The sequence below is a fragment of the Nuphar pumila genome, unplaced genomic scaffold (assembly GCF_984573655.1).
Source record: "Nuphar pumila unplaced genomic scaffold, dmNupPumi1.hap1.1 HAP1_SCAFFOLD_655, whole genome shotgun sequence".
Classification (NCBI taxonomy): Eukaryota; Viridiplantae; Streptophyta; class Magnoliopsida; order Nymphaeales; family Nymphaeaceae; genus Nuphar; species Nuphar pumila.
In genome coordinates this window covers 1-11,762 of record NW_028323439.1, presented here as the reverse complement: position 1 = coordinate 11,762, position 11,762 = coordinate 1, and the positions used below count along the sequence as shown (strand labels likewise).

At 51.0% G+C, this 11,762-nt stretch overlaps 1 protein-coding gene across 1 annotated transcript; it reads left to right on the top strand.

The window, feature by feature from the left end:
* The first annotated feature begins 3,764 nt into the window (after nucleotides 1–3,764).
* On the top strand, nucleotides 3,765–6,032 carry LOC149809943 (heat stress transcription factor A-1a-like). Its single transcript, XM_089994524.1, has 4 exons — nucleotides 3,765–3,851; nucleotides 4,402–4,487; nucleotides 4,958–4,991; nucleotides 5,595–6,032. The coding sequence occupies exons 1-4, from the start codon at nucleotides 3,765–3,767 to the stop codon at nucleotides 6,030–6,032; spliced, it is 645 nt and encodes a 214-aa protein (XP_089850650.1).
* The last annotated feature ends 5,730 nt before the right edge of the window (nucleotides 6,033–11,762 follow it).

The following is an 11,762-nucleotide window of genomic DNA, read 5'->3' as shown; positions in this document are numbered from 1 at the left end:
CATGTCGCGCTTCCTCCATATGGATGGACACGCTGCCACTATCCATGGCGCTACAGCTCACAGACTCGGACTTCACCGGCGCCATGCGCCACCGTCTCGGTCTGACGCACATGCCTACCAATGCACCTGGCGTCCGGTGCTGCTGTGGGCAGTACATGCGAGCGGGGGATGTCGACCACGCGATGACCGGCCGGTCACAGTGCACGTCAATGACGTTGCGCCACAACATTCTCACAGAGATTTGGCGCCGCATTGCCTCCCGCGCTGGGATTGCATCATCTGTGGAGCCAACACTCCGAATGTTGCCTGGCGTGCAAGCTGCCCCAATCGCAGCCCACTCTGCTGCGCGTGGAGACATCTTGCTCGTTCTACCCGGCGGACTCACGGTCGCGGACATCTCAGTGGTGCACCCCTGCGCACCCTCCTTTGCGCAAGTCGCACAGACAGAGGGTGGCGCAGCGGCGCATCGCGATCAACTGAAGCGGACAAAGTATCAATCCGCTGACCCCAACGGCTATGCCTTCAGCCCACTGTCGCATGAAACTTTCGGGCGCATGGGGAACGGGGCTATGGAGCTGCTCAATACTCTAGCGACAACAGCGAGCGCTGGAGGGGATGTTATCAAGGAGGGATTTGTCACAAACGCGCTTCGTGAACTCGGCATCGGCCTTTGTAGGGGCAATGGTGTGATGTATCGGCGCTCTCTTCAAGTTCTGGCTCGTGCGAGCGGCCGCGCGTTCATGACAGGCTTGCCTGTCCCGACCGCCGACGTTCAATGAGCTGTATTGTTTCGAATGTGTTGATGTGGTTGTTTTCGGCCTAAGCCGTAGCTCTTGCTCTTTCTCTGTGCGATGTAATGATGCAATGTATTGTTTCGAATGTGTTGATGTGGTTGTTTTCGGCCTAAGCCGTAGCTCTTTCTCTTTCTCTGTGCGATGTAATGATGATGCAATTTGTAGGGGCAATGGTGTGATGTATCGGCGCTCTCTTCAAGTTCTGGCTCGTGCGAGCGGCCGCGCGCTCATGACAGGCATGCCTGTCCCGACCGCCGACGTTCAATGAGCTGCATTGTTTCGAATGTGTTGATGTGGTTGTTTTCGGCCTAAGCCGTAGCTCTTGCTCTTTCTCTGTGCGATGTAATGATGATGCAATTTGTAGGGGCAATGGTGTGATGTATCGGCGCTCTCTTCAAGTTCTGGCTCGTGCGAGCGGCCGTGCGTTCATGACAGGCTTGCCTATCCCGACCGCCGACGTTCAATGAGCTGCATTGTTTCGAATGTGTTGATGTGGTTGTTTTCGGCCTAAGCCGTAGCTCTTGCTCTTTCTCTGTGCGATGTAATGATGATGCAATCAGATTTAGCTCGTGCCAGCGGCCGCGCGTTTATGACAGGCTTGCTTGTTCCGACCGCTGACGTTCGATGAGCTGTATCACTTCGATGTGCTGTCGTTGTTTCTTGTTGTCTATTTCTTGCCATTATCTATGTGATGTACTGATGCAATCAAACTGTCGTCGACCCAACAGAGCAATTGACATAACATGCCTAAGCATTTCCAACAAAAAGGGCAATGATGTAACAACGAATAGAGAAACCACTGCCATGTTCGTGACACAAACTACAAGCCATATCATCTGCCTTACATGCAAATTTTATCTAAAGCCGGTCGAAAAGTTATCTTGAGTGCCAAACAGGAGGCTACAGCAGGATGCTTTGCCAAGGACCACTCAAAATCTGTCCCGTTCTCATGCAACGCTGCGTATCAGATGGATGGCAGCAACACCTCAGACTCGTTCACTAAATTTTCCACCACCAGAATGTTATTCGTGTCGCCGTCCTCGGTGTCTTCTGTTGGCCAGCCTTGTGCAAGGCGCCACTTGCCATCAACCAGAAACTTCACATTATATCGTCCTGGCGTCAGCTGCACTGTGGCTTCAAATCGTCCAAAGACTGAGTCATCAATGCCCTCGCTCGAAAGGAGGTGACCCTTCGTCCAACCATCAAAACTGCCCATCAAGCGAACCTCGGACGCCAGGCCATACCACACCAGTGGCACTTCGCGCACAACTCGCTCGCCCAACGACAATTGCGATTCCCGTACCACCTGCACACCAACACTCAACATATTCAGCATGATGATTTGCTTGGCACAAACCGTTGCTTGCAACGTGTCCAACATGGTGAACCTACTTCTGCAAAGATCGTCAGTGCAGTAACCCGTCATAATATGTACCTGGGCAACCCAACCCGTCATGATATGTACCTGGGCAGAAAACAATACCATGCATGTGTAAGCACACTGTGAGCGCAACAAGCATTCATGCCGGCTAAAGGGTGGCAGTAACTGCACACAAAGCACTCATCAACCACTCAATCACTCGAAACTGTGGATGCCATGCCTTCCCTGTGGTTCCAAACAAGCGTCTTCATTCTTCTTGGACCTCCGTAATGTGCAAAACAATAAAATCGAGTCAAGGGGCCATGATGAGCGTAAAACCCAATCGTAAGGCAGCATCAATGGTCACGACAACATGTTAGATATTCCTATGGTCTCTTGAACTTGCACAAGCTGCTGTTCAGCTTCATTGCACTGCGTACGCGTCTACAAGATTGTCCTCTTTACAGACTATGGAATCTTGGATCTGCAGTGTTTGAAAGCTGTGATGACAAACAACTGGTGATGTCCATTGGTTGGTATAGGACATGTAACCGAGGTCGATTGACCACAGCTGCTGCGACATGGCACTTTTGTAACCAGTTCCACCTGCCCAAATCCTGCCATACCATGCGGAGTAGAAATGTTTATGTTGCTTGCGTGAGGAAACGTTCCCATGGACAATCTGCATGACATATCCTATGCATAGCAACAGTGGACCGATGCTGCCAACAGAGGCGTCCCCATCAGCACCGGTCAGCCCAACAAAGAGCTTCAGGTGTCTTGTATGCAACAAAAAAAATGCATTGCTGTTTTCTGATCAGTGAACAGTGTTCATAAGAACAAGCCGTTGCAGAGCAAAGGCGTTACCGCGCTGTATGCAAGGGAAAAGTATCCAAGGGAAAACGCTTGCCTGGGGGGAGGTTAGTATCATACCTCTACCATAAGCTCTAATCGCTCCTGCAACCGTAGTATCTTGCTGAGAGCCTGTTCCCTGTCAACCCCGAACTGCACCCCAGCTGCGGCTCCTTGTGCCAATCTAGTCAGGTTAGCAAACTCAGTAGCGCTCTTGGACAAGCAATCAAATGCTGCAATCAGAGCGTCGTCCTTCTCACTCAGCTGCTCAGTCACGAGACGATTTAGCTTGTGTAACTCAGAAACCTTTTTGCTGAGACGGTTTCTGGATGCAGCCAGGCCTTCATACATGCGAATATCCACTGTTCTTGGGCCAGAGGTGCTGGTGGGACTTTCAATATCCAGCACATTACGGTCCGACATTGCATCTCGGCGATATGTCTTGAGCTCCTCATCCTTAACTAACAGAATTGCTTTTTCGCTCTGTTCTCGGGCTGCACGCAATGCGTCAAGCTTGGTTACAGCCGAAGATGACGACAACCCAATCCTGCTCGAGCTGGCGCATGTTAAATGGCGTCTGTCCGAGGATTGAGCATGTCGCCAAAATCCTCCGCGTAGTGTATGCTGCTTGGAAAGAGCGCTGCCACAAAGCGCAAGGGCCATGTTTTTCGGATGAGTGGGATACTGGCAATATATCAGATGGCCCACATCCCCCTTCAACGCCGTTTGGCCAGGAATAAGAACAGAAAACAGAAGCGATGAAAGTCTCTAGCCTTCGAACGACTTTTGATAGGACTCCAAACCGCAATACACAGCAGAATGAAGCTCCACTTAACCACGCATTGGTGGGTTGGCGCACAATTGTAAACACAAGCGGAAATGTGCACGAGTCACAGCACAGAATATATGTGGGGTTTTGGCTTAGTGTGGGAGACTTGTTTGGTTAGTCTAAGAGAGGCCGAGGCTTGCAACCCTGGGTGGCCCAGGATGCTCGAGGCAGGTCGCTGGTGTGTTCCTGTTGTCGCAATCGAGAGGGCCATCAGGTCACAGAGCCTAAGGAGCAAACAGACGAGACGTCTACTAAGACACGTGTCCAGTCAGCGGAATGGTAGATAAGACACGAAGCAAATCATGATGGTTGCATAAGCACCATTGGTTAGCGGAAAGACCAAGACGGTAAAGTTGAGCGGTACATTGTGTTGGGTTGGATATGAATCGTACCCACAACTAATAGATGTGCTGACGCATACTTCACAACTAGTGTTTGCGCGTCCAACCTTTCTTTTCAGTTCTGGGCTTCGATACTCTGACAATGTCGTCGGTACCGCCGTTTCTGAATAAAACGTAAGAGTCTTGCGCGTGTTCGCTCTCGCTGATTGTACACTTGTCTGTCAGGTACTGAATGGAAGGATGTGCAGGTTCGATATCGTGGAAGACCCTGAAACGGATGCAATTGTGTCCTGGAGCAATGAAGGTACCAGGTGAGGTTACCAGCATTCGTGTGTGCAATGTCTGTACAACATTTGACGCGAAGGGAACACGCGTCGCCTTTCGCTCTGCTTCCTCGGCTTTGCAGGATTTTCTAGAAGTATTTTTGTTACAACTGTGGGGAGGACGCCCGTTCTGTCATCTCCGTGACACCACGACATCCCCCATCCGCGCGTGCTAGTCGCTACGCCAGCTCACGGTGCCTTTCGTTCAGTACGCTTTTCTGTTCTTTACAATGATGATGAAACGGGCCCCCAATACCGGGCCTACCACGGTCTTGGCGCGGTCGACCACCGAGCAGTGCGGCGACATGCGGCAACGCGGACTTACAGCTGCGTTGCTTCTTTTGATATCCGTCAAGATGTGGTTTTGCTTATTCTTGGCGCAACGCTGCGCGTGCAAGCGCACTTTCTTCCCGCAGGTGTCATTCTCGCACTATCTGACTGCAGTGCTGCTGGTGCAGTTTCGTTGTGTGGAATCCGCCTGAATTCGCCAAGGTTCTGCTGCGAAGAACTTCAAACACAACAATTTTTCTTCTTTCGTCCGTCAGCTCAATACATATGTGCGTCTTTACCACTTGACAGCCACATTCCTGCGTCGTTTGGTGGTCATGGGCAGTATTGAGCAAAAACGTTACCTCGGCACACGTTAGATTGACTGCTAATGTCATTTGAAGCCTTGTGCACGAGTACGCGATTGGTTGTCGTATCTGTTTGTGTTGGCCTGGTCATCGAACTGTCGTTCGCACTGGCACCGTCCATTGTGTCATCAAACCATTCGTTAAAGGGTCTAGCTGGCTAAGATGGCAGCTTGTTTGTGTGGTGCACCCTCATGCGTTAACACGATAACTCTGTGTCGAAGTCCAACGGCGGGAACTTGACCGTCAGTGTTCTTGAGCGCTGACAGTGGCAGGATACCATATTATTGCAGAGTTATTGCGGGATACATTTCTGTCCTTGGCGAATTCTGTAAAGGAGGACCACTTCTTTAGTATTCTTGTTGTACACGTCCTCAGTCATCCTTTTTGTCGCCCTTGAAACCAATGTCTGTGCTCATCATTGGATTTCAGCCACATCTCACCGCTGGGTTGGGCTGTATAGGGGTTCAGGAAGGCCCATCCAGATCGCTGGGAATTTTCGAACGAGGGCTTTGTCAAGGGCGACAAGGGCCTGCTGTCCACAATTCAACGGCGCAAGGGCAATTCACCAGCGGCGGGCCCTGGGACAGCTCTTGTTCAGAGCGGCCAACCCCTGATTGAGGTAGGCCAGTATGGGGGGCTTCAAGAGGAGGTGGATACGTTGAAACGTGACAAAAATGTGCTGATGCTGGAGTTAGTTCACCTCCGACAAAAGCAGCAGGTGCGGCAACCAATCTATCTCGTTCACAGTCGAAGGAAGCCCGAGGATGCCAGAAGTGGCATAGCTGTTGCAGAGTGTTTGAGAAGATGCAGTGATCTCTTCGAACCCCACATGTCACGGCCAGGATTTTGCAAATGCGATGGATGGTCGTGCGGTACACTTATCGGGCCAAGCGTATGAGGGAGCACCTCACAGAAAATGCATGCATGTGCAATTTGTTGGCAGTCATGGGCAAAAATAGCACAATTTGTTGTGCGATGATGTCCATGACGTCTGCGCTGTCATGGACGCCAATGTTGGTGTTTGGTCTCGAACAGGGTGACGCAGCATGCATGATAACTGATTGATTGATTTTTTATGCAGGAAGCCGAGGGCATCACCAACACGTTACGCACTCGCCTGGACCACACCGAGCAGCGGTTGTCTCAGATTATCAATTTCTTCTCGCACGTCGCGCAGCACCCACAGTTCTGGCGCACATGGTCGCGGCCTCACAGCAGTCGGGCTACTTGACATCGTCCGATGCCCGCCGCAAAAAGCGTCGAGCAGAGGAGAACGGCGGCCCTGAAGTAGATGAGTCCAAGTCCATCATCCAGTACCAGCCCTATGACATTGCGCAGTTTTTCCAGAGCTTAAAGTCTGAGCCGGTGGAGGCGAGCTCCATTCCGCCTGCAGGTGCACCATCCGAGACGTTTGACCTCTCGCAGCACTTTGGCTGCGTGTCGCTCACTCCTGGATCCTGTCCCCCCCCGCACACCACAATTTCCGAGCACAGGTTGTCGCAGAACGCTGCACCTCCTTCCAACATCGATGTGCCGTCGTCGATACGGGCGGCGATTCCAACGATTGGCGCCGTTCCTGTCGGCCAAAGTTCGCAGATAGGACAGGGGAGGGATGCGCAGATGGACATCTCGTCAGTGAGCCCGCATATGAACCTGACGGTTGATGAAACGGCAGCCCATATGGACCAGATGCGGCTCCGCGCAGCCGGGGTGCCGTCCCTGCCTTCAGCTCTCCCGCCAGCCACTTCAGCGGCGAATGGCGATGCACGGGCTGCACCTGACCCGTTCATGTCGACCCCCAATGATCTGGGCTTGTTTGTGTCGTCCACGGGCGGTCTGCCTACCCGAGATGCCATTCCGTTACCTTGGGTTGGGACAGGTGGGCCAGGTACGAAACTTGAACGACACTTGGACAACATGAACTTGCGATCCATGTTCTGCATCTTTACCGTCATAAGTCTCTATCTGGCCTCATAATGAAGCTGTTTTCAACGCGACTGAGATTTTGAATTCAGCAAAATCACGAACATTTAATACTGATGTGCGAAATTAGCTTTATGCTGAATTGGCCATGTTGCTGCAAATGCATGCGAGGAAGGCAATGTTTCATATTGAGCTGTGTCCCTTTGCATTGTTACCCTGGGTCCAGCGAATACATGGCTGTATAGAGGCCACGATAGCCTCCTTGTAATCGCCTTGCAACCCATTGTGCTAGCATTCTTACTGACCGTTTCTTGTTGCGAATTGCAGATGCTGCTGCGGCTGATGCTGGATCTCCACTCTTTCCCCCTCTAGGAGACAACCCCGCCCCGGATGCTGCACCTGGCTTGGAGATGATCTTTTGCACAGTCTAGGCGGTCTGAGCGTGGGCTTGGAGGCATGGATTTTAGTGACGATGACTTTATGCGCACCCTGAATGAGGCTGACTCAGGCCTCGGGGGCGATCTGCCGCTCGACCTTGGCATGAAAGACTTTGGGTGGCAGAGCATTCTAGATGAGATGACAAACAACAACAGCCAATAGCTGTGGCATCATGACATGGGCTTTCTGCGTCTGTCGCCACATCGCCATGGTTGGCCACTAACCACACTCAAGACTGCGGCATTGCCATCACATGTCTCATGGAAGTTGATATCAACTGGAATTGTTATGTCGCTTATGGTGGGTCAATAATAACCGCCTGCAGCGATAATATGTTGGATCTGGAGGTGTGCTGTGCGCTGCCTCATGCTTGTCTGGTGTTCTCGTGTTGGCTCTGGCATGCGTTCTGCTTGAGGTGCAGAGTCCTTGCCTAGTTGAAGGGCTGACACCTAACGATCCCTGCTTCAAACCACACCATTACTGTGTATACTGCCTTGGTCCTGGTGTGCGTGCTGACTTGATATGTCGTATTCTGCAATGTTCTTTGCATTTTCTTTATGCGACCAAATGGCAGAGAAATTGCCAGGACGGATCATGCATTTGAGGTTCATTTGACCTTGTTGTTAGTCCCGAGCATAGTGGGCTCCCATGAAAACATGTTCCTTGTTGTGTGCCTTTAGCTGACAAATTGTGTTTCAGAGAATGTCCTGCCTCCAAGTTTTCACAAGGTTGTGTAAGTCTACAAGTAAACTACCGCAAGGGAAAGTTACCGTGTGATCCAATCTTGCAGATTAAGTGTCCCTTTGTGTCGCCCGTTGCATGCAACAACTCCAACAAGCCCCTGATGTAGATACCCCAAAAGCGAGTGGAAAGGGGGTCGTCTTCTACGCACAGTAGGTGCATAAGTTTAGGATTTGTGTTAAGCACGTGGGACGCCACCTCTCGTGCAGCATATGTCAAGCTTGCCCGACAGACCTTTAGACACCAATAATGCAAAACGGTTGAACATAGCAGGTTGCTTACAACTTGCTCCCACCTCAGTTACGTAGCCATGTACAGTACAATGGAACATAAGCGAAGTAAGTGTGCGGCAGTCTGCAAATGCTAAACCAGTGCTCAACGGTCCACAACGTTTCAAACATGCAATACAAGAGGGGATTGTTGCACTTGAAGAGAATCATGCAACGAAACCTTGATGAAACGCCAAGCACGCTCCCCAATGGTCAATATGACGAATGCAATAACAGCAACACAGGCGTTTGTGTTCTTCCATGACTTGCAGACGCTGTTACGGCTGAACAGCTGTGACTATGTTTGGATGACTCTCCTCCTGTGCTATCTTTGTACCTGCCATGTGCTGTGACGGGCGTTTAGAAATAGTCACAGATAGGCTGACGTGCTATGCGCTGATATGAATGTCATGCACAGACATTGCACATGCATTGACAGCAGCATAAGAATCTGGCCACGCAAGCAAACAACACGCTTCTTGGACAGACCGCTAGTCACACACACCCCTGAGGTGGCTGGTGCTACAAGCTAGAGATCGATTCTTTAGCCCTTGCAACACGCTGCGCACAACACGATAGGATAAGCCCCCACAGACACACCGGGTGGGTGCGTGCGGGAAGTGGAAGTTGATCCATGACGGCTCCTGCGCTCCAGCGGGGGCCATCTGAACGCAGCAGCATCGTAGTCACACTTGACTGCAAGTGGTCTGCTGTGTCTGTGCTGGCTTCAGATGTATTTACGTTACAAAGACAGACCAGTACCTGGCACCTCATATGCATAATGATGGGCAATCAAAACATAGGAGCGTTGACCCCTGTCAATGCCGCTTGGCCAGTGCTTAACTACAATGGATTCGACCCCCATTTCTGTCCCCAAATTCATGCATTCTCGGGCATCTAGACCCGTAAATCAAACAGTCTGGCGAATCTCCGCGCTTGATGATGATGATGTATCTTTTTACAACACTACCGCATCCACATGGACATTGGCAACTCCAAGAACTACTTGGGAATCCGTGTTATCATTACCACCACCTGAGGCAAGCGTACCTGGACCAGCCTGACTTACCATAACCTGACCTGACATATCTTCTTCGTCTTCGTCTTGTACCCTGCAATAAAGGAGATCAGCCACAGCTGACCAAAAACGACCCGTCAATTCCTTTGGGAGATCGTCGCAACCCACACTCAGAATCTTTGTCAGGAGATCAACCCCCAACAGAGATTCCAATTTAGTTGCCAAATTCCCGCCTTGTAACCGAAGACCTCCAACCGTTTCAAGAAATTGGTCTATTTTAGGCCACAAGATGGGAAAATCCACAGTACAGTGAACACAGCCTGTGTGAGCATCCCCCAAATGCTCATCGCAGTCGTTGCAGTGATACTGTAAGGGATCCACAAACTCGTAAGTTTGATTTGAAATCGGCTTCGTAGGGCAAACTGTTTACCACTCCTGGCGCTCATGATAGTACGAGCCCGAACAGAGGGCAAACTTGACAGATATGGTGCAAGACTGCGTGGTTGTTCACCGATGCAAGTCCACTTCCATGGCACTGCAGAGTGCGGCGATGCAACATATCTGGCTTTCCCCGAATTAGGTGCCAACTCCAGATATTGTCGAGGAGGTGTTGCCTATCAACCTCATCAGTAGGCAACGCCTCTGCTCCCAGCACTGGCATATTCACTGTACGCACTCCCCCTTGAGATCTGGAGGAGGTACGCCTAGCGACCTGTTGTTTTCTGGGGACTTAAAGATGTCAGAGATATTCAGGTCGTGGCAAATGTCCGCTGAAAATTTCTGCACCTCGCCTTGCCAATTGGCCCCTGCCCTTGGGCGCCCGACGGCTTTATGCCCGGGAAAACGACTCGCTTTTGCCAGTTTACACCATCGAGTTCCTTGTAAAGTGGACAAATGCTTGTCATAGCATTGTTTAGAGGCATCCATTAGAAGCGAGGGGGGCAGTAGGCCCAGGTCTGTGAACAAGACTTCTGAGGCAACTTCTACGCACTGCAATCCCATCACTGCTCGCATCGCCTCCTTTGCGTCAAAGCAGCGTCTATTGACTTGTGAGGTTGACCAGACCTCACTACCAAACAGAACTGAGCTGTAGATGAAGGTCTGGATCATCATGGCGCGGGTTTTGATCGGGATACGATGACAAGCTAGAAGTGGCCTCCAATACCCCAAGGCAGCACGCATTTTGCCCAGTGCTTTGCTTGCATGTAAATCCCAAGACCCGCTTTCTGTGAACCAAACTCCCAAGTACTTATATGACTGGCGTGTTATTTTGAAGCTGAGGGCATGACAGCCCAAGTTGGGCACTTCATTGGGCACAAGGAGATGCAGCACGGTCGACAAGGCACGACTGCAGCTGCTGCCCCGATTCATCATACCCCTCCGGCAGCGCGTCATACCGTGGCTTGATGTAGCGAAGTTGCAATCTGCAAACTCTTGTGAAATGCTTGAGCAGTTCTATGAATTGTCTGCCTTTAGGGTCTGCTGCTTTCCGTCAAGCTTCAGCATTGCTTATGAGCTGCCTGCAATGATTCTATTTGACACTACATCTGGGCGAGTGTACTGCATAAGGACACCCTCCTCCTGCTTCTGGCAACACTCTTGCAGACCTACGCTTGCACTCCTCTTGTTGTGCCACCCATTTGTCAGCTGCTGACTCAAGCCCCCGACTACAGTGCCTCATCCCATGGCCAAGACGCTAAAGCAGTACTGCAACACCTCGTTCTCTTATATCGGCAACCAGCACAGCGAATTTGAGCTTGTACTTCAGTTGTGGTTGTCCCTTTTCTTCAGGCAACGCGTTGGATCCATGCATCTACATACAAAGAATATCGGTTGTTGCAGCAACCCTCCTGCTTTGGTTACCATACTTTCAGACCTGCCATTTTTTTGTTTCCCGACTGACAGGTGCATTGATCTGAAAGAGTCTGTCGAACTCTCAAAACCAAGTACCATCTGTTGACATCTAAAGCTCCTGATGTACGAGGAAGATGCATTGTTCGTTTGCAGGCCATGGTCAGAAAAGTACTAAGTTCAGGCCATCAGCTGTTGATCAGGCCGTAATTCCTGCATAGACCCCACGTGGTATGTGCAATTTGCGCGGCCTTCATGGCGCCTAGTCACATTGCAGGAATGCAAGGCGTCATCCACACTACGTGACGACACGAAAAAGTCACCGACACCCTCATTGTTGATGCGGTTTCCCTGGTGCTGACATTTCTCGCTGCGATTGCCAGTAAAC